Source organism: Antechinus flavipes, chromosome 2 (assembly GCF_016432865.1).
Source record: "Antechinus flavipes isolate AdamAnt ecotype Samford, QLD, Australia chromosome 2, AdamAnt_v2, whole genome shotgun sequence".
Classification (NCBI taxonomy): Eukaryota; Metazoa; Chordata; class Mammalia; order Dasyuromorphia; family Dasyuridae; genus Antechinus; species Antechinus flavipes.
In genome coordinates, this window is record NC_067399.1 from 599,816,755 (window position 1) to 599,842,148 (window position 25,394).

Consider the following 25,394-nt stretch of genomic DNA (forward strand, 5'->3'; position numbering starts at 1 on the left):
AGGCTTTGGACTAGATGAACTACATGGTCCTTTTTAACTGTAATGTTTTCTATGATCATGAAAAATTTCTGCATATGGATTATGGTGTTTGTACTAAAAAAAATGGCAGCTGAAATTAAAGATGGATGCAAAAAGGACAAAATAGCAAAAAATTTCAGAAAAGTTGTGATATATTCATGCATTTCAACATGCTTCTATTTTTTTAACTACCAAGGTCTTTACTATTTTTAGCCAAGATTTATATCTTTGATAGTCTCATTCATCCACTCATCAGAAATTTATTGAATACCTACTATGTATAAAATTCTATAAATTCAATTGTTTATTAAAAATCATGTCATGAGAAAGCTTTTATGTTTACTCAAACACACAAGAACTAAAAATATTAAATTGAGAAACTAAAAGTTTTTTCTGTGATCCTAGAACTGTTGTAGAGCATGCTCCTTATGAGTAAGAATTCATCTGTTGGATCACTTCTTATTGATGATTCTTATTCCTATGCAATAGCCAACATCATCATTCTCAAACCATCACTGATATAATGGGAATGAGCTGTTCACCTAATTGTTGAATGAATTGTTTACCTAATTTTTCTTCTCATTCAATCATTCAACAAATAATCAATAAGTATCTTAGGTATGAAAAGATCAATGAGAAATAATTCCTGCCCTCAAAGAAATTATCTTCAAGAACTTTCTGTCCTACACCTTGCTTTTCTAAATGCATTAGTATCCTCTCTTGACTTTGTAATTACATCTTTCTTCCATGAGTGGAGATCTTGCACTCTTTAAGAATCATCATTCTAATGAGAAAGAAAAACAAATCATCATTCTAGAATTTGAAATATCTCCTTTCAGTGCAGGATAGATTCAGAAATGTTGAGTTTGGTTTAAATATGTAAAGACCACAGCACACTCTAAAAAAAATTTTTTTAAGGTAGGGTAGCCTGCCAACTTGTGTCGCTGGCACTTAAACTCTGATGAAATAGAGAGCAGACCACATAAATGAGAATTTTGGTTAACTGAAAGTTAGTCATAAGTGCTTTTATGATAATCTTCCATTTATGCAGTAGAAAAAGGGGCTTTTAACCAGGAAACAAATAAAAGTTTCAAACTTACCTAATTCATTTCCTGCCAGTAGAACCTTTTTTCTCTCTATATAAATATAACTTTTATCTTCAAGATCCCTTCTAGCTCTGAAAGTCTATGATTTTATACCTAGATTCTTTTGTGTGTGTGTGTGTGTGTGTGTGTGTGTGTGTGTATGTGTGTGTGTTTTCAGTCCTTGAGATATAATAAGTCACATTAAAGTAATTATACTACTGGAATTAGGAAATTATAAATGTTAGGTTGGAAAGCCCATAGTATGGTTTATTCTTTGTTTCTAAACACATGGATTTAAGGCTGGCAAGTGTGCTTAAAAAAAAAAAATCCATCCATACCATTCTGAATTAGAGAATTATTTGGGAACTATATGCATGTCCAGAAAGGAAGGTGACAAACACCCACTCACCTCCTAATTCTATTGCTTTGTCCTAAATAAGGGAGAACAGCTGGTGTGGCTAGTCCTGGTTTGGCCTGGCTTTGCTGGGCTCCACGCCAAAGCCTCTCCCCAAGTCTCTCAGTCTGATGTTAGGAGGTTGTAGGATGTGCTGGCCCCTCCTCCTTTGTTGAATTCCCTTTTCCAGTGTGAGGTCTTTCAAAAAACCATCATCTGACCTCTTGTACTGAAAAAACCTATCACTTTAAGGGAAAAAGTCTCTTTTGGGTAGGGCGGAGGGAGGAAGTTGAAGAGAGAAGAGATAGAGAAAGTAGGTAGAATTGAAGAGCATAATTTTGGAGAACCATCCACAGAGGAACAGAAAGAACCAAAAGTCACTTTTAAGTTGAGTTTGAGCATGCATTTAATATTATTCTTTCATTACACTATAGCTTATGTTGCTACGGGGACCCTGCAGTGTTTTCCATGTATATATTTATTGTTCACAATTGAGATCTTATTTCTGTCAAGATGGGCTATATGGCTAGATTTCTCAGAAAGGCTAATAGCCTATTGCATGAAATGTCATGAAACATGGAAGGGAAAAGCAGAAGAAATAATAACCCACTGATTACACACATAAATCCAGACAGAAGAAATAATAACTCTTTGATTACACAGACATATACAGCTCCCCAAATCTTTACAAGCTGTTGACAATTCATTTCTTTTCATTAATATACTTGCATTCAAGAAGCATTTAGACCCAAAAAGCATGGCTGCATGATTGATAAGCTCTATGATGACCAATAAATAAACCATCTAAACAACTAATTCCTGGACTAATTAGCAAGACAAATATGGAAAAATGTCCCAAATATCCTCCTGAGGGTATCTGGATAAAAAATGAAAAAGCAAAGTCTATCTATTTTCCATAAGCATATTATGTGGCATTAACTAGCTGTGCGACCTTAAATAAGTTCCTTCTTTTCCCTTCCCTGGGCCTTAGTGCCCCATTCTGTTTAAAAATAATAGAGAAGAAAGTATTTAATAAAAAAGATCTCTAAGGTGTCTTCCAGCTCTAATATTCTGTTATCCTAAGTAAAAACAAACTTTTTTGGAAGCATCTTAATCCATTCAAATATTGAATATGTTCAAACATCAAAGAGTCTCTCAGTCATTTGAGAAAAGCCGGAAAAGCTTTTTTTTCAAGGACACTGGGCAAGATTAGCTTTCATGCAAAACTAATGGTTCAAGCAATTAGTAAGGTACACACAATACCACAAATAGGTTTCATAATTCTTAGTCCATATATAGATAATTAAGCAGTTCTACATGCCACATGGTTCCTGAGAGTTCAAAAAAAAAAAAAAATCAGTTGCCAGTTCTCACTCTTCTCCAGATCATGTGTTATAAATTCTTGAAGCTCTTTTGGCTACAGTTTGGGAATCAGATGCATCCTCTTCCTCTTCCTCAGTTCGTTTGTGTTTTAAAAATAAATCTGATTTTAAGAAGCGGCTGTAGCTGTCATATTTCATGAGATTAAAAATCTGAGGAGTGAAAGAAAAAAAATTGATAACTATAGGTGATTGAGTCAACACATGAATCAACAACTATTTAATCTATCATTACAGTTATATTTGTTCATACATTCATTTTTTGCCTCAGTTCTTAGCTAGCCTTAATCCCTGATGGGATATCGCTCAGTCAAATTGAGACCTGTTAAAGACCTTACCTTAAGGAGGCAAGATCTCCCGCTACATCTAGGACCATCTCCAGTTGCTTGTTCCATACCTTGTTCCTGAACCCAGACAGCCCCAAAGAAGAGAATGAGGCTGGAGACTTTGCACAGCCCACCCTCACTTAAATCCAACTCACTTGCATGACCTCCCAGATGCTGTGGTCCTCTTTAAGAACAAAGAAGACAAACTACAGAAACCCATTTAAAACCTGCAAGCTCAGGAAGGCAGGGGCAAAGTCTTCACTAAGTTTATATCTTCCCCAGTGCTAAATACAAAACTTTGTTTATCATGGATACTTGAGAGATGCTTGGTCAACTGAACTCAGCATCTCTCATCTGCCTTGTTTGCGAGATACTCAGACTTTTACATGACTAATGCCATCTTCAATTCAGATAGCAGATTCATGTTTTTAGTTGGTATTCACTATCTACTTTAATGGTCACAACTACCCTGAAAGGTGGCAGGACAGATATCCCCAGCCATCTGAAAGATGGGAAAACAGGTCCAGAGAGATCAAGTGATAAGGGTGGTTACTCAGTTACTCAGCATCTAAAGCAGCCAGTGGGACAGTGTTCTAGGCCAGAAATCAGAAGACTTGAATTCAAATTCTGCTTCAGACATTTACTAGTCATGTGAATCTGAGCAAATAAGTCACTTAACCTCTGTTTACCTCATTTTCCTCACCTATAAAATGGCAGTAATAATAGCACTGACCTAACAGGATTCATGTGCAGATCAAATGAGATAATAAAGCACTTAGCACAATGCCTAGCACATAGTCTGTGCAATATAAATGCTTACTCCCTTTCCTTTTTTTTTAATCTTATAAAGGCCAGAGCCAAGATCTCAAGATATACTTTCTGACCCCAAGTTCAATGTTCTTTCTGTAAAACCCTACTTTATCAGGATATACCATTTCTACTTCTAATAAGCTTATGGCCTTTATGGAGAGAAAAGATATACACAGAGTAAAAGAAAATTGATACTCTAAGGTAATAAATAGCTTGTGCCAGAGTAAGCAGCTTCCCTGAATGCTTTTGATCGCTATGAATACATGTACCAGAATATAAAGTATTTTTTGTTGTTATTCAATCTTGTCTGTTATCCTAGTTGGGGTTTTCTTAAAAAGGATACTGCAGTGATTTGCCATTTTCTTCTCATTTCGTAGAGAAGGAAACTGAGGTAAACAGGATGAAGTGACTTGCCCAGGATCACAAAGCTAGGAAGTATCTGAGGCCGAATTTGAACTCATGAAGATGAGTCTTTCTGGCTCCTGGCTTGGAGATTTATGTACCACCTACCTCCTCACTCTAAAACTTAGTGGTTTGTAAACTTGGGCAAGCCTTTTAGCCTGTCTGAGCAAGTCTTAGTTTCTGATGTTAAAATAGGGACACTTGTACCACTTGCCTCATAGAGGTGTTATAATCAAATAAAATAATTTATAAAGCATTAAAGAACTGAAAACAAAAAGGGTATCTCAGTGGAGATTTAAAAAAGTGAAAGGCTTTGCAAATTTGAAAGCATTGTGTCTATGTCAGATATTATTACAGCTTTATTTTCATCCAACACTGATTTATAACATAGTATCAAAAAATCTTATAATACTTTCTAATTTACCTGGAAAGATAATAGAGGTCTTATTTCGCTAAATTTCTGAAAGGGTTAGAGCATTTTAGAATAAAAATCAAGGCTGTAGAAATGCTGGTCATCGTATTATTATTATGGTATCACATGACATAATGATTCCAATACTATGATGATGTCTGAGATTCCAAACATAGCTAAGATTTTTGCCAAGAAACAAGACAGTTGCATATTCAGGGCAGGAAAGCAGCATTCTGGCCAAGGAGAAACTCTCAGGAGGAATTCATTTAAAAGAAAACATGAACAGGCCTTAAACAACAAAAAACTAAGGGGTAAGACTGACTGTGTCATACATCTCCATGATGGAAATCATTCAAATCAATCATTCCATGAAAAACTAAAAGGATCTTGAATAAACAGTGAATAGATTGTCTGAGCACTGAGCTCCAGTGGAAAGTGCTGGGCTCAAGTTGGAAGATTGGAGTTCCAGGTTCATTTCTGCCACTCAGTAAATGCATCAATTCTCATTAATATAAGCTTCACTTTATAAAAAAGGGGAACGGTAACAGTTGCATTAGTTGCATCACAAGCTTGTCCAACAAAAAAAGACAGAGATTTTAAGAGGACAAGTAGAAAGAAACATTTTCAGATGATAAAGGAATGTGCCCCATGCAGGGAAAACCCCTTTTTGAGTGATATCTATCATATACCTTTAAACATGGCTTTTGGCACATTCAATGAGAAGATAACAAAGTTAAATTATCATGATGATGGAGGTAATCAAAGCCAGTTCTCTGGTTGCATCAGGTCACACACAACAAATTGAAATGCTGTCTAGCTTCTCAAAATCATAGGATCGTAAGGACATTAGAGACCATCTAGTCTGACATCAGGGCTTCTGAATGTTTTTTGTCTCATGGATCCCTTTGGCAATCTGGTAAAAACTTACAATTCCCTTCTCAGAATAATGAGGGTCTTTTTAAAAAGTATGAAATAAAACAAGATTTTCCATAACAGTAGAATATTTTAAAATGATTGCACACAAAAAAATGCAAATCTATTATGTACAAGTATCTTCCTTCATAGGTTCTTTGTAGTAAATTGTATATTTTTGTAGCCAAAATGACTCAGAATAATATTTTAAATGCTTATTATTACAAAGGAAACTGTATATTGAGTTATCAAAATATTTCTTAAAAGCCACAACTTCATGAACCTGATATTAAGACTTCTATCCCTGCATGAAGCATGAGCCATGAGCCATCCCCTAACATTTCTAACAAATAGATATCCAATTTCTTCCAGAACCCCTGCACAGGAAAGCTAGAGGAAGGAGGGGAGAGAAAATTGGTTGTCCTGAAAAATGGAACAGGACACTTTTCTAATACCCTGAATATTTATCAAATGTATGTTATTTTAAAAAAGCACAACTCTCTAAAAGTGATTATCTTAAGCATTTCCAAAGCATTTATTTTTACCATAAGATAATTCATGAAACAAGGGAGGATTGTTGTTCTTATTTTTTAAATTCCCATGTGTGTATCCTTTAGATTCCTTTCAAACCTTTCCTAACATCTCTAATAATCCTATTCAAAAGCTAGTTCCCCAATTGAAGTCCTCTTTTCATTTCCCTACCTCTTAACAGCAATTTTATCTTTGACCTTTGATAAGATTTCTTGGGATGAGAGGTAAGCCTGCAATAGTTTAATATATAATTAGACTTTGCCTAGATTGAGAGAAATGTGGGGGTAAAAATTCTTGTCAAAAAGATAAAAATCAAATGCTTGGGGAAAAAATAACCCACCACAAAAGTCTCCTCTTGCTTCAGCTCTGGGTTCTAGACTAATCACCAACTTAGCCATGAGCCACTGTTGACTACATTTCATACTTTTCCAGGTCACTAGAGCCTCCAAGAATCTGTGGATATTTGGCTGACTTAATAAATAGGATATGCCAAGTGTGACAAATGAAAACAATTTATAATGGGACAGAGAAAAAAAATTTACACACACAGAAAGAGAGAGAGGGAAGAGAGAGAGAACGAGAGAGAGAGAGAGAGAGAAAGAGAGAGAGAGAGAGAGAGCGAGAGAGAGCACGCATTCCTGTTTATACAGAAAAAGAGACAAATTTAAATTGAAGACACACAAATCAGAGAAAGATTAAGTACAACTCAAATGTTTTATAGGAACTTTCCATGTGTGTGGGTGTAACATCCTGTTTGCCTAAGGTAGATGCTGCAAAGCAACTCCCTCAGTTTAAAAAAAAAAAAAAAAAAAAAACTTTACTTGGAGCCATAACAGGTGGGCAGAAGTATGGTAAAAGGTAAAAGAGATAAAGTTTATCTTGTTTTAGTGAAAACTAGAAAAACCAGGCTAAAATGTATAAATGTTTTGAAAAAAGATACTAATGGACCAACACGACTTATTACAGCAACCAAGAGATGGAAGCTTCAAGTGGGTGTGGACCAGGGAACACAAGGATGAGATATTTCAGTCAATACTTTCTTGTGTCATCAAACACCATTTTGTCGGGCAGCTCTGGTGTACCCCAAATATTTCACAAGATAACATAAAAAACCTTGCCCGCCCTGTTTAGATGTGAAATGTTTCACTGGCTAAAAAAAAGAAAGTTTTATTAAATTAGACCTGGAGTTCTCTTCAATGCCAAATAATGTATGCGTTAATGAATCTATTATGTACATAACATTAGGCTAAGACTGCAGATAGAAAAGAAAAATATGACTATTCTTATTTTAAAAAAGAGAGAAAATACAAAAAAAGAAATGTTAGCTGCATGTCAGATGGAAAAACCCAGTGGTTGCTTAGCCCAATAGCAAAGAAGAATGTACCTTCTTTGGTGCCATTTTCATCAGCAGTAAAATTTATCTGTTTCTCATGCAGAAATAATTAAAGATGTCAGGGACTTTGGTGGTGACAAGATTCCTTTCTAGAGATTCAATAGCTGTGTCTTCTGAGAACAGAAGAGCTATAATATCTATAGAGGCATCCCCCAGAGGTAGCATGTCCACAAAGAATTGCATCCCTGGATGATGGGAGAAATGAGCTGGGACAAGACAGATGATATGGTAAAACTCTGCTGTTTCACGGCTTTGGGGATCATCCATATGAAGTAGTTGCAGTTGGTGTAGGAAAAGGAATGGTAGGGCCCTTCTCCTGGATGCTAGCTGCAAGGATTAGCTTGGAAAAAAGAGCAGGTGATCTAGTATGCACCAGTGTTGCTGCTCTTCCAAGAGTTCACAGGCTCTTGGACTTTCTCTACTAGGGTTTAAGAGAAGTTGGGGGAAGTTGAGTTTGACCCAACTGGCATGTCCTCTGTCTCCTGTCCTCTCCTCTGGTTGCCTTGCCACTTCTTTAGTTTCTATAATTCAATTATATTAAATCATTTTGCTATCAGTCTAAGACCCATATAACGTTGAAAGGAAAGATGTATTTTTATAAATAAAGCTGAACAAAAATGGAACAAGATGCTTTGGGAAGACAACAGATTTTCCTCACTTGAGGTTTTAAAGCAAAGACTAGAAAACCATTTGGAGTATGTTCTAAAGGAGATTCTTATTCAAGTAAGTCAGACTTAACTCTGAATTAACCTTTTGAATCAAAGATTCTAGGATTCTCTAAGTGTCTTCATCTTCTTGGGTTATAAGATGCCTGTTACATTCATTATTCAATAGGATCCCAAAGATCCAAAACTTCCCACTACATTTCAAAAGTTCTTCTAACCAAAGAGTTCAGTGCCTAAGCCAGCCTTGCCTGCAGGCAATATTGACAGTAAATAAGTTTCTTTTTAATGGATCTCAGAAATCCTAGATTATCTCCTGGTCTCTAATAAGGGTTAGGGCCAAGATGATGGAAAATGAATAAGTGAAGATAGCTAAAGGAGGACTGATTGGGTTGAATGCAGTTCTATCCAAGGCATCATGCTGATGGATAAGCTGAACTGATATAGTCTAAGAGCTAGAAAGAAACTAAAAGATCATATACTGACAATAGCTAAGCCCTGGACACTGAATAGCTGTGTGATCCTGAGCAAGTCACTTGCTGCTTATCTCAGTTTCCTTACCAGTAACACAGAGATAATAATAGTAACTACCTCCCAGAGTTGTTGTGAGGATCAAATAAGATTATATTTGTAAAGCTTCTGGCAAAGTTTAAAGAGCTGTTAGCATTTAGCTACTATTTATGTAGTGATTTAAGTTTTGTCATCTCATTTGATTCTTACAACAATCTTGTGAAATAGGTGCTTTAAGATGAAGAATCTGAGAGATGCAAGAGGCGAGGTTATTTTTTTCAGGGCCAAGTTTATTTTTTTCAGGATTTGAGACAGAATTTGAACACATTTCCTGACTTCTAAGTCTAGCATTATTGATTGTGCCAGTTTCCTCACGTTACAGATGGTGAAACTGAAGCCTAGAAAGGTTATACAACTAATGAGAGGTCAAGCAGCAAAACTAAGAAATGATAGGCAGATAGATAGATAGATAGATAGAAAAAGTGCATGCATGTATGTATGTAATAAAATCAGACATATATATGTATATATAATGTGTATATGGATATGTGTGTATTTATATGTGTATAAAGACATATACACACACACATATATATAGATATATATCTACAAATATAGATGTATCTATAAATATATATATCAATCCCATATAACCTAAAGATATTAGGAGTCTCTGGGTACATTGGCTAGTTCATCATTAATTCTGAACTATACCATGATTACACTGGGAAGAATGAACCTAAGAGTCAATTTACTGATTGTTGGAGGGAAAACAGAAAATAATGGGAAAGATCAAAAGGAGTAACTTGTCAAGCTCACACTAGGAGACAAAGTAGAAATATAAAATCAAAAGAAAGAGAATAGAGAAAAAAAATGAAAAAAAAATTAGGCTGAATGTAAATTGTGGTCAGGTGCCCTTTTTTTGCCAGATAGTTGTGGCCCAGAAGGGCTTTGGGTTTTGGCACATATACTACAGGCTGTTAGTGAGCTATGGGCCTGGAATGTAAATTGTTGAACATTGCTGCACTGGAATTTAGCCCTATAAGCAGCTGGAGGTTGGATGCCCTCTGCAAAATGAGAAATGATCCTTGATGTAGACATGCAACTTCTCACAACCATTGCACATCAAAAAGTGAGCAGCATATTTTATAACCCGTAGCTTTCCCCACCACCCTCAGTTTCCCTTCCCATTCTCAGCTCTGGTATTTCCCCATGGCTTGCTGCAAAATTAAAATGACATTTGAAAATATTCCTTCTCCTCCCTCCCATAATTTTTGAATACTACCTCATTTATTGTAAGAAAGAAAAATCTAAAAGTTAAATTTAAACCTTTTAAAATTCATTACTTAGTAAATAATCTTTTATAGAGATATAATCATAGCATATGGAAAATGAGAAGACTAAACTGAATGGTCCATAAACACTTAATAAAGCCCCTTGAAAAGCTCTAAGCCAAATTCACCACTATTACTTCACTTGGTTTCCTTGTTTGTAAAATCTCTAATATTCCTTCTAGCTCTAAACCTTATTTTCTGGGCAAGTTATATTCTAAGATTAATAAGAATTTAAAACTTAAAAAAAAAACTACAACGAAGAAGTTAATGAATCCTCTCTTCAAGCAACTTGTTTCCCTTTCTCTGGCGGGGGTGGGGGAGTGGGGTGGGGAGGAGATTCCTATCTGTCAAAATCCTTCACTATATTTATTTCAGGGAGATATAAGCAAGAAATGAGAGGGAGAAAAAAATTAGTAACTGAATGAGTATAATATAAACGTATTTTAACATGATTGTTTATAACTTGCACAAAAAATGTGATTGTTTATAGTTTAAGAGTAGATTGGAGCATACCTACAGGTGTCATATTTTCCAAATAAAAAATCAGGACATAAGGTTCTATAAATCATATTCTTTTTGCAGAGTACTTTCTGAAGAAAAAAAAAGAAGAAAAAAACAGCCAACACTTTCTTTTCTTAAAGTTGAGACTGTCTCAAAAGAAAAAGAAAAGAAAAATACAGGATGTGTAGTCACTATCTTTGCACTCAGCAAAGTCTTCTGACATTTGAATTGCAGTTTGAAAACTCCCAACAAACATACGTGCTTTAAGCCAAGGGGGGAAGGGAAGAAAAAGGAGAGGAACATTTCCACATAATAAAGTGATTATAGGATTGGCAGAACATGAAGGGTGCTGGTTTTGTGAAATGTAAAATGGTAACATCCCAAGATTCAGATTGCTTTGCATTTTTCTGATGTCAGGACCAAGGTTTGCTCTGGAGAATGAGGAAAAAGTGAAGCTAAGAACAGGAATTAAAATAACAAAAGCTCTTAATTCAAATTCTCTCGTGAAGTTTCCTGAATAGATCTTGTGATGGACTAAAGCAGAGATACCCAGGCTTTTTTTTTTTCCCCTGAGAGCAATTGGGGTTAAATGACTTGCCCAGAGTCACACAGTCAGGACATGTTAAGTGTCTGAGGTCAGATTTGAACCCCAAGTTCAGGGCTAGTACTCTATCTACTGCACCACCTAGCTGCACCCCACCCAGGCTCTTTTAAAACTGAACTTTCAATGTTCTTCCAAAGCGAACTGAAATCCCAATGCAAGACTTTATAAAAGCTTGTACAGAAATATTAACATGTACTGACAAAGTCTGGACAATTTTAACCTATAAAGGTAGATGCTAGAATTTACTTTGCTAATTCAGAAATCACCCCTAAGGCTGGTTGTTTTTTAAAATGCTTTCTTGTCTAGAAGAAGATAATGCTGCTTTTAAGAGGAAGATAACCAGCTTGATGTTGGAGGCCTAAGATAGCCAGATTCAACATCCACTGGTTTTCAACTTGAATCACCAAAGCAAAGGCAGAGAGATTGGTTTTAATTTGCTTCCTTTCCCCACTTTCTGTCCTAAGCTATTTATTTTCTTTCCTTTTTAAAAATACACTCTTAAAATAAAATTTAAAATTTAAAAAAAATAATAAATAAATAAATAAAGATAAATAAAAATACTCTTCTAGTCCTTTCAGCCAAGTTTTTTTTTTTTTTTTTTTAAAGGATAATTTAGCATCTGACCCTCCCCCACTGATACCCAATATTATTTTTGGTCTATAAAAAAAATTTTTTTTTTTTTGATTCTCAGTTAAGATGGCATTGGGAATAGAAAATCATAGAAAATCCTGGCTCTCCCATAGAAAATACTTGAAAACATATTCAGAAAAGCTGATGAAAGCCCAAAAAATCCTAAAAGAAGTGGAAAATCCTCCTTATAGTCCAGAACTGTCCAAAAGAATGGCCAGACACAGAAAGAGGAAGATAAAAGGGTAAAAGCTATTCAAGACAATGAGAGGAGGAGAATCAGTGAAAACTCCCACAAATGGGTCTGAAAACCAGTGGTATTCAGGCAAAAGGATATTAAAAGCCAGTGCAGCTCCAGTAACTGGGCAGATGAAAATAAATCCCAGTTCCAGTCTTTCAGAACATAAATAGGTGACAGAATCATTCCCAACAGGTCAGTGAGCAGGGAGAAAATGTCAGTCAGCAAACTCCTTGGAGTAATGAAATTCACAACAGGAGACAATATCAATTCAGCACCTAGATGCCAGCAGCACCTGAGACCAAAGCAATATCCAACAACCCACTGAGGCTTCAAAAAGCCAGAGAAAAAGAACTCTTTTCTCTTAATTGAGAGAAAACTCAACTCTTAATTGAAGATCATGCAAAGAGAAGAAGACTAACTAAGGCCTGAATCTGCACTGGGCCACCAGAAAACTGAGACCCAAGCCAAGGACTGAGGCATAAAATGAGTCCTAATGCCCACTACTCCACCCAATTCAGCAAAGCAGCAGCATCTAAACAACAGTGGGCAGGGCAAAACAAGGCCTATCCAATTGATCCAACAGTTTGATTTTAGTACAAAAACCCCAAACTATGAACCAAGGCTGCAAATATGAGTAAATAAACCAAAACACTGGCATAAATAAGAAGTAAATTGGGTTAGGAAAACTCTTGAGGTAAATCTAGAAGAGGAGAGTAATTCCATATCAATTATAAGCAAAGCCACAGAAGGGTGGATTAAGTTTGGCCTTAAGGATTTACAAGGGGATGTGGGGGGGTGGGGGGAGGATGAAAAGATAAAAAAATGAAATGAGAGTTTAGGAGGAAAACATTCAAAAAAGAATAAATAACATAGAAAAGAAGGTGGAAAACTTCATCCAAGTAGCAGACTCTATAAAAAACAGAAAACGGATAAAGAGAATTTAATGGCTAAATAAGACAAGAAGAAATATTACAATAAAATTTTAAAAATAAAAGAAAATATAAGATTGAATTTCAAAACTCCTGGAATATAGGTCAAGGGGAAATAATTCAAGAATCACTGCACTTCCTAAAAACTATGATTAAACAAAAAAATCTGGATACCATATTTCAAGTTGTCATACTTTATAATTGCCCAGAGCTCTTAGAACTAGAGAGCAAAGTGAAAATAGAAAGATTCCAACAATAATCTTCTGAAAGAAACTCAACCTGAAAACCCCAAAAGAATGTTACAGCTAAAATTCAGAGGGTCTAAGTCAAAGAAAATTAATGTAATAATCCAGTAAGAAAGAATTCAAGGACCAATGGGGTAAAATAAGAATCAACCAATACTTGGTAATTTACTACAAAAGAGAGAAAACCTGGGAAAAGATATTCCAAAAGGCAAACAAAGACTTACGACCAAGAATAACTTAACCTCCATAAACTGAATATAATTCTATTGGAAAGAGAAAGAATCTAGAATACATTTTAACACAATCTTTCAAGAGACTTTGAAATGGAAGCACAGGAGTCAACAGAAAGCCAGAAATTGAACAATTAGAAAGGGCTAAACAATGATAAAGTATTAACATGCTTCCCCACTCCCACTTAATAGTACTTTCCCCAATTGCAAATAAAAGATATTTTTCAACATTCATATTTTTTTGTTGTAGCTTTTTATTTACAAGACATATGCATAGGTAATTTTTCATCATTGACCCTTGCAAAACCTTCAGTTCCTTTCTCCTCCTTCCCCCCACCCCTCCAGAGATGGCAAGTAAACGCATACATGTTAAATATTCAACATTTATTTTTGTAAGATTTTAAGTTCCAAATTTTTATCTCCAATTCAGCAAGCAATCTTATATAAGTTATATATGTACAATCATGTTAAATATATTTCCATATGAAGTACTTACATTCTAATGGAAGAAGGAGATCAAAGTTCCTTCAGAATCTCACTGTCTTCATAGGTCACAGAGAGGGGTTAAATAAGACAAGCACCAGACCTAGGTGTGCTTTTGTTGTCTTATTGGTTTAAAGAGAGGAACGAAAGAGAGAGAAAGGGAATATACTGGAAAAGAACTAAGGAAGAATGGGAAAACTCCTATTTCATGAATGCCAGAATACAGAATTAAATATTCAAAATGTTGAGGTAAGGAGACTGAAGTTCCCACCCACCCACTCAAAATACAATATCAAAGTATTGAGGTTTTTCTCCCATCAGATAAGCATTAATGAATGGAGAACTGAATTTGCCTTCTTAGCCTCAGTTCAGGTTCAAATCCTTTACCTGCCATGCTGGAGAAGACTGGAGATTGTCTAACATTAAATGAGACAGTTGTCTGGAACAGATAGCTGCAATCTCTAAAGTAAAAAATATTTATTCTTAGTTTAGGGACACTATGACTTGACTTTTGTTAACAAAGCAAAGTGGCTATGACTGAAACCTATCATCCTGCCCTTATCATTCCAGGGTTCTAGCTATACTCTCACAGTCTAGAGCTGAGATAATTGGCAATTATAGCCTTGAAAAGGTGAAACCCTAAGGTTGGTAACAAAGAACTACTCCCAGCAGACAATTCACCCAAGAGTTAGTAGACATCACAAAACCAACAGAAACGAATAGGACAACCTATCCAGCAAACACACTGTACTCATCAAGAAGTAAGTCATTGAGAACTGTGCAACAAAATCCCCAGGTGATTCTATATTATTAGAGGGAGGAGTTTCCTGACTGCATATGTCCTCCATTCATGATCTCTCTCATGACCAACATCACTATTTCTAGTAGACATCTGTGAAAGAGATGCTGTAAGTGTGGGGAGAGGTATATTCTATCACAACTTTTCTTACCATGCTATTTCATTAAATGCCTTTGATGTTTAGCTAATTGAATTCTCTGAATAATTATAGAGAAAAAAACACAAACATATTGGTGGTAGATTCTGGACAGCAGTTGTGAGTAGACATGGGTAAACAGAGTACCTTGCATCTGGAACAGCTATTTTAGAGGAAGGTTCCAAGTACAATACTACATTATTTCAATAACTATTGTTCATTATTTCAATAATTGACTCGCATCCCTCTTCTCCCTCTAGGGTGCAATGTATTATAGCTTTGGACCCTAGAAATTATCTAGTCCAATTCTCTCATTTTCCAATTTCACATAATAAAATATTGAAGTGACTTTCTAAGATCACAGATAACAAGAGGGAGAGCCTGAACTTGAACTTACATCCTCTGCCTTCTAATCTAACATTCTACTGTTCCATGCTGCCTCTTCAATTTTCCTTCTATTTGAGTTTAAAATCTGCTTTTCACCTTTCTATCCTGATAATGCTGGAGAAAAATTGTATATAACTTGGCATTTATCCCTTTTGAATTTCATATTATTATTTAATACATATTTATTAAACACCTACTATATTCCAGGCAAAAAATAGTCCCTGGCTTCAAGGAACTCTCAGCAAACAAATATGTACAAATAAGCTATATGTAGAATAAGGCTGGAAGAAATAAATAATACAGTGGACACCAGAATCAGGATGCAAAAGAATCTTAATAGAATACTGTTTCTTAACTGGGATCTAAAGATAGATTTTAGCAGGTCCAGGAGTTTAATGTTTTAAAAATTGCATCTTATTTTCACTGATTCCTTTTTTACTTAAGAAATTATCTGAAAAGAGATCCATAGGTTTCACCAGACTGCAAAAGAATAAAGAAAGCTAAAAACTCCTTGACTAGAGCACTGGCCTGAATTTAATAATAACTATTTAATAATAATTTCTGCCTTTCTAGGATTTTTATACCTTCCTTCCCACTATATACTGTGATCCAATATTGTCTTCCTTGCTGTCCCAAGAATAAGACATTCCATCTCTTGCCTCACATTTTCTCTGACTGTCCTTCAGGTCTGGAATGCTCTAATAGGCTCATCTTCTACTGGAAGTCTATCCCAAACCCTCTCAATTTATTTTCTATTTATTCTATTTTATATATATCTGGAGACAATCTTTTGCCTCTTTTTGTATCTGTGGCACTTAGCACAGTGTCTGAAATACAGTAGGTGCTTGCTTAATAAATATTTACTAAATAATAATATGAAATTCAAAAGGGATAAATGTAAAGTTATATACTTGGGTATAAAAAATCAACTTCACAAATACAAGCTGAGGGTGATAGTGTTAGTAGATTACAAGCTCAATGTGCATCAGCAAAATGATATGGTAGCCAAAAAAACTAATACAAAAGACATAATTTCTAAAACTTGGAAGGAAATTTTCTCACTATACTTTGCTCTGGTCACTCACTTATTAAAGTATGATCTAAGTCCTTAGACCCCTTCAGAGGATATAAGAAGGCAAGAATATTTTCATAATAATATTAAGATGCATGAATTTCTATTATGGTAAATATTGATAGATACAATTCACATTTTAAAAAAGCTCTTTGGCATGCCCTTGAAAAAATTTTTAAAGAGTAAAGAGTTCCTGAGATTCAAAGGTTTTAAGGACCTTTGTTCTAGAGTGCTCAAGCCTGGGGACTGATGCAATGTCTTTTAAGAAGGTGAAGTATATCCAGAGGAAGACAACCAAGATCTTGGTTTGATGTCATAATGGGATTTATTGAAGGAACTAGACATATATGTAGCTTAGAGAAGACAGGAGTTGAGGCAGGAGAGAAGTAGGAAAAGTCATGAGGACTGGTTGCAATTGCTCTCTTGAAATATTTGAAGGACTATCATGAAGATGATGATCCCAAAGAACAGAAACAGGAACAAAGGAGCAAGTTGCAAAGAGACAAATTTAGGGAAACTTAGGAAAACTTGCTATATATTAGAGGTGTCAAAGCACTGGGCTTCTCTCCTTAAGATTTCTCGAAGCAGAGAACCATTCGTTGAGTGTTATAATAGGTATTCTTTTCCTGAATAAGTTGGACCAGATGGCCACTGAGATCTCGTTCAATTCTACGATTCTACAGCTCGTTCTTCTCTCATAACACCCAACACCCAACTTCCTAAAAGGAAGAGTTGGCAGATTTATTGATTCCTCCTGCCACTCTTGGGTCTTCTCCCTTCACCATCACTCAACATCCATCCTTCTTTCTTTGAAGTTCACACAATCACCAAACATTTATTAAGTGCCTGATTTTTGTGCTAAAGATAAAAATGAACTATTATTTACACAATGATTTGGGAGAGGGAGAGAGGTACTAAGAGCTGGAAGAGCCGGGAAAGTTTTCTTGAAGAGAATAGCCTCTGAGTTGGGTTTTGGAGGAAATTAGGGATTCTAGGAAATATAAGTGAGGGGAGTACATTCTGAAAGGAAGGGAAGGGTGTTAAGGACCATGTCTAAGTGAAAGGGCAGGTCAATTCTCCGAGAGCCTCCACAGCTGTGAATCATAACATTTGAAGGAGTTGCAAAGCAGCCTTCGCAGATGTTCCTTGTGGATTGGGAATGAAATAAATTGGAGGCAAGAGGGAAGAGAAGAAAGGGCAGAGAACAGCAACTGCCTCTCAGTCTCCTTGTATCATCATCATCCTCTCACATAAAGAGATCCATTCTACAGGTCTGAGTTAGACCTGCAGCAGCCACTGGCAGGTGGCTCCCGTATCATAACAAAAGGAAGTCTTGCCTGTGCCAGCAAGGAGATAGAAGACGGCACCGTGTGTGTGAAAAATAGCAATGTCAGACTGGCTGAATTGTAGAATACATGAAGGGAAACAAGCAATAATAAAGCTGGAAAAGTATGTTGGAGCCTACTCAAAAGGTTTTAAATGCCAAATAGGGGAGTTGGTTTGACCTTATGGGTAACTGAGGACCTCTAGAATTTATTGCATCTGTCCAGATCCTTATTGCTGTCAATTATAGTCCTTCAAGTCACCACCATTAGTCCCAGATAATTACAATACCTGAATTTGAGCTGTTTTCCATTCTCACACCCTTAGCTTTCAGTATCTCTCTCTGTTCAATCTCCATGACCTCTGTCTCCAGTTTGTATCAATAATATCTAGGCACACTAATCTCTTAAAAGGATGCTTCCTCCTTCCCAAACCCCATTCAAATGAATTGCTCCAGATGCTAAATTTCTGATTGTGAAGAAGGAAAGTTAGGAAATGATTGGTCCAGCTCATAAGGTAAGAAACAAGCTCTTTAACAAACACACAAACATACACATACATGAATATATACACATACACATATATCCTCATACACATAAACACATGTGTCTATATATGTGTTCCTACATATACATACATATACATATGTCTGTGAGTATGAACCTTCTCTTCTGTCTCTGGATTGTTGCTGATAGCAGACTCTGCAGAGGAGAAACTGAGGTTCTCTCTATCCCTTAAAAAATTGTGTGCATATCTCGATCTCTATAAAAGGGTTTATGCAAAGAAATCACCAATTATAAGCCTATTTTACAACAACAGCACTGGCAAAAATCTCTTCCTTATTCCAGAGGAAATAGTGATAGGGTTCCCTTACAGTACAAAAAGTACTGGCAAGAAAGGGGCAGAATTGGTGTTAAGTTGAGTTGCTAGTTGGACCAGGGCATTTTAAGAAAAAAGAAAAAAAAAAAAGGAGGAAAAAAAGTCTTTCACTTTTAATTCTTTACACGCATGTCACAATGAAAGCTATTTCATTTTAAAAATCCAGCATCTTGAGTGACAGACACTTACTTGGGAGACATATCTACCACCCATAATTTTGTCATATATATGCTTATTAGTAATAGTTACTTATTAGGATGAACCTCCCAAGAAAAGTCATGGAATCTTCTTCCAGTAGATTTTTGTAGCCCCTTCAATTCTTGTCATTCTACATTCTAGGCAGTAACATGCTCAAACATGCTGACCCAAGAGCAAATGGCAGTGTAAACTGACCTTCACATTTTCTTTTCCAAAGAAAACGGTTTCTTAGACTGCCTGTGACTAATTGGTCTCCTCACATCATAAAATGAACTTTCAAAATTTCCATTAGTAACAAAGGGAAATGCTTCAGAACCAGCCATAGGGAGAAATAAATTGAACAGGCTCTTTAATGCCAAATAACAACTAAAACAATCATCAGAAATTTGATGTACATATTTGCTGTATGAATATATGTTCATATAATAATGATAACAATAATAATAATTAGCATTTACATAGTGCTTTAAAGTTTGCAAAATGATTTACAAATATTTCATTTTTAATATTTTTAAAGAAATAATTGAGAAGGAATTTCACAACAGGCTAGAAGGAGAGGAACTTAAGAATGTTTACATGCATCAAAGAGAAATGGAGGTGCAAGTAGACTTTTTGTTAGCGTTAGTTCATAAATATCATCAAATTCAATAAGGATTTGATGATGCATACACATATTATTTATTGTATTTTAAAGCAAAGAAACTGAGGAACACTCAAGGTGAGTCATTTGAACCATGCCAGAATTATACTCAGAAAGCTAGTCAACTGGGGGCTGGATTTTATCTTCCTTGTTGACAATGTTGTTAGGTCTTCTCAGCTGTGTCTAACTCTTCGTGACTCCATTTGGACTTTTCTTGGCAGAAATATATTGGAGTGGTTTCCCATTTCCTTCTCTGATCCATTTTACAGATGAGGAAAGAGAGGCAAAGTGACTTGCCCAGGGTCATACAGTAAGTGACTGAAGCTGGATTTGAATTCAGGAAGATAAGGCTTCCCGATTCCAAGTCTAGCACTCTATCCACTGGGCCATCTAAGTGTCTATCCTCCTATCATATCACAAAGATCAAGGGAGTGTAAAGGATATGTAAAGGGAAAAAATAAGGATATGATTCCAAGAAAATGTGATTATCATGATTTATTTGGGAAAAGAGACATAATAATCAGACATGAGCAGGCAGTTCCATGGGCACAGTGCTTTGGGTTGTTACCAGCCTGTCTCCATCCTATTCCACATCACTCCCCTGCACCCAATCCATATTGCAAAGACACTAGACCACCTGCTATTTCTAGTCTCAGTACCTTTGACTAATTCACCTTATTTTAATTCTGAATTCTTTAGAAGTTCAGTTCAAGTGCCATCCCTTAACAGATGACTGTCTTGACTTCCCCTAATTGTCAGTGCTCTCACCCTCCTCCAATTATGTGGCATTTTCTTATCTGGATGCATGTTCTATTTCATAGGAGAAGGTAAGCTCCTTGAGAGAAGAGATTGGTTCTCATTTGTTTCGGTTTGGTTTTTGTCTCTCTAAAGTCGCCCATGTTGGCACACTTTAAATAAATATTGAATTCAGTTGAATCTATAGTTCCATGAGCTATGATAGCAAGTTAGACACTTACTGGAAAAACAGGTGATTAGCTGAGGGTCATGCAGACTCCTGACTGCCAGCTCATAAAGTCCATTTATCTTTTTAATAATAATGATGGTTCAGGCTGATGATGAGATGACAGATGAATCAGACTTTAGTATCCAAGAAGAAATGAGGAGAAAGGAGTATTTGGTTTTTTTTTTTTTTAAGGTGCCATCCTTAGTATACAAAGATGACCTAACCAAATACTTAGCGTTTTTTTCCCAGTAAAAGAGATATATTTACACTGAGATAATTACCCCTATTGAACAAAAACACATTTGCAAATCAGCTGACCAGAATAAGACCAGAGAACTGAGAAAAGTAAACTGGGCCAGGCAGTAATCAAATCCAGGATCTTGACTTCACTAACATCATTTTCTAACTGACTGAACTAAGCAAACTGGATATGTGTATAAGAGTTGCTGAAATGGCCATTGAAATAAGTGATTCTTTTAAAAAATGAAGAAAATGCTAATTGACTGTTGCTTTGGAGCTACAAAGCACAATAGATAGGTTACCAGGTCTGGTGTCTTAGTTCAAATCCTGCTTCAGGATTATTGTATGCCAGACTATGTGATAATGGCTAAGTCATTTAATCCTGTTTGCCTCAGTTTCCTCATCGATAAAATGTGCTGGAAAAGAAAGTGGCAAATCATTTCAGTATCTTCGCAAAGAAAATGCCAAGTGAGGTCACAAAGAGTTGGACACACCTGAAAAACTACTGAACAATGACAAAAGCAGGAGCTGATAAAAAATGAAATAAAGAAATAATATCACCATGAAAGTATTGGATTTAGAGTCAGAGGAAAAGTATTCAAATCCCTACTTTGCTTCTTACTACTTATCAGTTCTTGGCAAGTCCCTCAGTTTTTCTTAATCTCAATTTGCTCATGTATAAAATGAGGGAACTAGATTATGTAATTGCTAAGGTCCCTTGAAATTCTAAATTTATGATCTCATAAGCATAATTCTAATGTAGCTGGAGAACATTCAAAGAGCAACCAGGATAGTAAAGGGCCTTGAGAATTGTGCCATATGAAAATCAATTAAAGGATATTTAGAATTGGGGCTATTTAATCCTTAAGAGGACATGTCAGCCAGCTACAAAAACCCAGATGGCAAAGAGATTAGACTTCTTCTGGTTGGTCAGTAGAAGTTGCAAAGAAGGAAATTTATGTTTGAGAAATGGGGGGGCTTTATCTTTTATCAAACTATGTTGTCAAGAAAACCTCAGTTGCATTAAAAAGAAAGGACCTAAAGATTTCTGAAATCTCTTTATCAAACTATGTTGTCAAGAGAAATGGGGGGCAATATATTTCCTATCAACTAGAGCAATCCCAAAAGGAAACAGACTGCCTACACACACACACACAGTCAGAGAGAGAGAAAAAAAACTAGTTGACCATTTGTGTTCTATGTAATGGAGAGAGTTGTTATTTAGTTATGGCTTGGACTGGATGACTTCTGAGGAGCCAATTCAGAGCTTGGATAATGATGAACATCAATTAACATATGATTCTATAATTTGGTGATGCTCTCAGGGACTATTGAGCTGTGTAGGGATATTGATCGCTAATGCTAGCTAAATGACCCTGACCACTATGATTAACTCATTTATAGATCTGCTTTTTATCATTTTCCTGTCTTACATCAAAATCAGGTAGTCAGTAATCATATATTACTATTGTCAGTATTCAGTTCAATTCAACAAATACTTAGTTATCTATTAACTAGATGGAAATTGAATAAACAGGAATTAAGGAATTAGGGTATTTGAGAGGATATCAATATATATGAAAGGAATTGTAGAGGTTATTCAGTATCAACAATATAACTTTGGGCCACACACAAACAGTGGACCTCAAACTGGGGGCCAGGAAAACATACCGTTTGAATCATTCTTACTAAAATGTATGCCTACATAATAAATAGCCTCTCTCAGTCTCAGTTCCCTTATCTGCAAGATGGGGATAATCATATCCGTGATACCTCTCTTATAGAGTTGTGGGGATCAAAAGAGATAATGCTTATTAAATGCTATTAAAAGCCCTCTAAGATTTACATGCTGACTGAGCCCATTACAATTTATGTTACCGAAACTCAACTGGGTTCTCACTGCAGAAAGGCAAGCAATTCCTAACTGATTCATGAACCCACTCTCCATAGAGCTGTTACAAATCTCATCTCTCTTCAACCCGCTCTTGGCATATACTTTTCCTACCCTTTCAAGCTGAGAATTTTGCTTCATATTTCACTAAGACTTCTTCCTTCTCTCCACCTCCTAATCTTATATCATTCAAGCATTTCCCCCCTACTATCTCTTCACTCTAGTCTTAGATCACATTCCCTTCCCAATTCTCTTACAAATTTCTACCACTATTTTCCCCACTGTCTATTTTATATTCAATCTCTCCTATTAAATTGGATCCTTCCCTCCTGCTTACAAATACATCCATGAAAAAAAAACAAAAAAAAATCACTTATTCCAATTCTCTGTTGACTATAATTCTATGTCTCCTACCCTTTAAGGCTAAACTCCATTAGAAAGGCATCTATATTATATTCCATCTCTCTCACTCTCTTCTAAACCCACCACAATCTGGTTTCTGTCTCCTTCATTCAGCCAAAACTGCTCTCAAAAGTTATCGACTATCTCTTAATTACTAAACATAACAGCCTTTTCTCAATTCTTACTCTTTGCAGCTGACATCATAGATCTCCTTTTTCTCCTCCTCCTGGTTACTATGTCCTCTCTAGGGTTTCATGACACTACTCTGTTTTGCTTCTCCTTCATCTTTTGTTACTTGTCATTCTCTTTTGTTGAGTCACATCATGTCCACTAACTAAATTCTGCCTTGGGTACTCTTTTCATTCTATATTATTTTACTTAGTGATTTCATCAGCTCCAATGGGTTCAAATATCATCTTTATGTAGGTGATTCATGTGTGTGTGTGTGTGTGTGTGTGTGTGTGTGTGTGTGTGTGTAGAGATAAAAAGAGAGAGAGAGACAGAACGAACCCTAGTCTCTCACTTGAGCTATAGTAATATATCTCCAATTGTCTCTTGGATCTCTCAAAATGGATATCTTACAGATATCTCAAACTTAACATGTAATAAACAGTTCTCATTATTTCTTCCCTCAAAACTTCTTCTTCTTTGCTATTATTGTTGAGGGCACCATCACCCTTCCAGTCACCTAGAATCATGACAGTGGTATCATCCTCAGCTCCTTATTCTAATTTACCCCATATGTCCAATCTATCTCCAATTTTATTATTTCTATCTTAATAGCATCAATTCCATATGTCCCCTTATCAACACTCACATAGACATTACCCAAGTCTAAACCTTCTGCACCTTTCACCTGGACTATAAGCTTTACGATGGGTCTTTCTGCTTCAAATTTCTTTCTACTCCAATCAGTCCTCTACTCAAAATTCTAAAGTAATTTTTCCTAAAATTCAGTCTGATTTCATCACCATCATTATCAGCAATCTTCCCATGCTGCTTACTCAGCAAACTTCATTGGCTCCCCATCATCAATTGGATCAGATATGACATCCTCTGCTTGGTATTCAAAGCCCTTCACAACCTGGCCCCACTCTACCTTTCCTTATACTTATATCTTATTCCCTTTCATTCTATGATTCAACTACACTGGCCCTGCTATCCATGAAGCACAATACTCAACATCCATGTCTTTTCACTGGCTGTCATCCAGGTCCATAATGCTGTCTCTCTTCATCTCTGACTCTTGGCTTCCTTCAGGACTCAGCTCAAAATCCATCTTCTGCAGGAGAAATTTTCCACTTCTAAAACATCACACCACACATCCATCCCTGCCTAATGCTAGTGTCTTTCCTCTGGCATTACCTTCATCCACACTGTATATATCTTGTATGTATGTAATTAACTACATGTTGTCTTCCCTGTTCCTTGAGAGTTCCGGCAATTTTTTTGCCTTTTGATATATTTTTAAACTATTGTACAATGTCTGGCATACAATAAGCACTTAATAACAATAAGCATTTCAGAAGTGTCCAACTCTGTGACCCCATTGGGGGTTTTCTCGGCAAAGATACTAGAGTGGTCTGCCATTTCCTTCTCCAGCTCATTTTACAGAGGAGAAACGGAGGCAAACAGAGTTAAATGACTAGCCCAGAATCATACAGCTAGTAAGTGTCAGAGGTCAGATCTGAACTTGGGAAGATAAATCTTTTTGACTCCAGTCCCAGAATTCTATCCACTGTGCTACCTATCTCCCAGATGTGTATGTCTATGTCTTAAATAATACAGGGTGAATAAGCGGAAGCAGTCAATTTAGATGTCTCTTCATATCTGCCTTTATAAGTCTCACACTCAGTATATTTTGCTGTTTCTAATCAGATATGGGCTAAGAAATTATTTACCTACATTTGTTAAAATTCTGTTTTTTAAGAAAACAAATAGGCAATGAAAGATTTTTTTAAATCTTATGAAATTTGTGATCTCTATTTTAGCTACCAGAGAGATTTTCTTTTTATTTCAAGTTCTTAGCCACGTTCTGGATAGTTGAGGCTGTCATATAAGTAAAGTGCTTCTGTACTTGGACACCAAACTAAAGATAACCTAAATTTTCCCTGATGAGTATGTTTTGGGAGAACTGAAAGTGCAGAACACTCTATTCTGATGGCTCTAATACAAAGCCAAGAGGCCCCATGCAAAGCCAAATCTGCTGAGATTTGGTTTTATTTTAAACTACATGAAACCCATTAGTTTGAAACATGTCCCTGCTTAGTTTCTCTCTTTTACTTATGAAAACAGGACTTGTGTAGGAGGCTCTTAGGGAAAGAAAGAGAACTAGAGACCATTCTAAAAGTATATTTTGGTGGTTGCCAACAAAACTTCTCCAGAGCCAGAATTTTAGGGAAGTGATATGGGAACTCAAAGTGTCTTAGGAATCT

At 36.0% G+C, this 25,394-nt stretch overlaps 1 protein-coding gene across 3 annotated transcripts in view; it reads right to left on the minus strand.

The window, feature by feature from the left end:
* Positions 1-1,878: 1,878 nt before the first annotated feature.
* RGS10 (regulator of G protein signaling 10) overlaps positions 1,879-25,394 on the minus strand; it is a 64,623-nt gene continuing 41,107 nt past the window's right edge. For 2 of the 3 annotated variants that reach the window (XM_051981536.1, XM_051981535.1), the window contains exon 5: positions 1,879-3,029. In XM_051981536.1, coding sequence (XP_051837496.1) covers positions 2,883-3,029 — 147 coding nt within the window. In that variant the 3' untranslated portion in view covers positions 1,879-2,882. Of the gene's footprint in view, positions 3,030-20,439; positions 20,533-25,394 lie in introns of all 3 variants that reach the window. The other variant, XR_007951142.1, reaches the window with a different exon arrangement.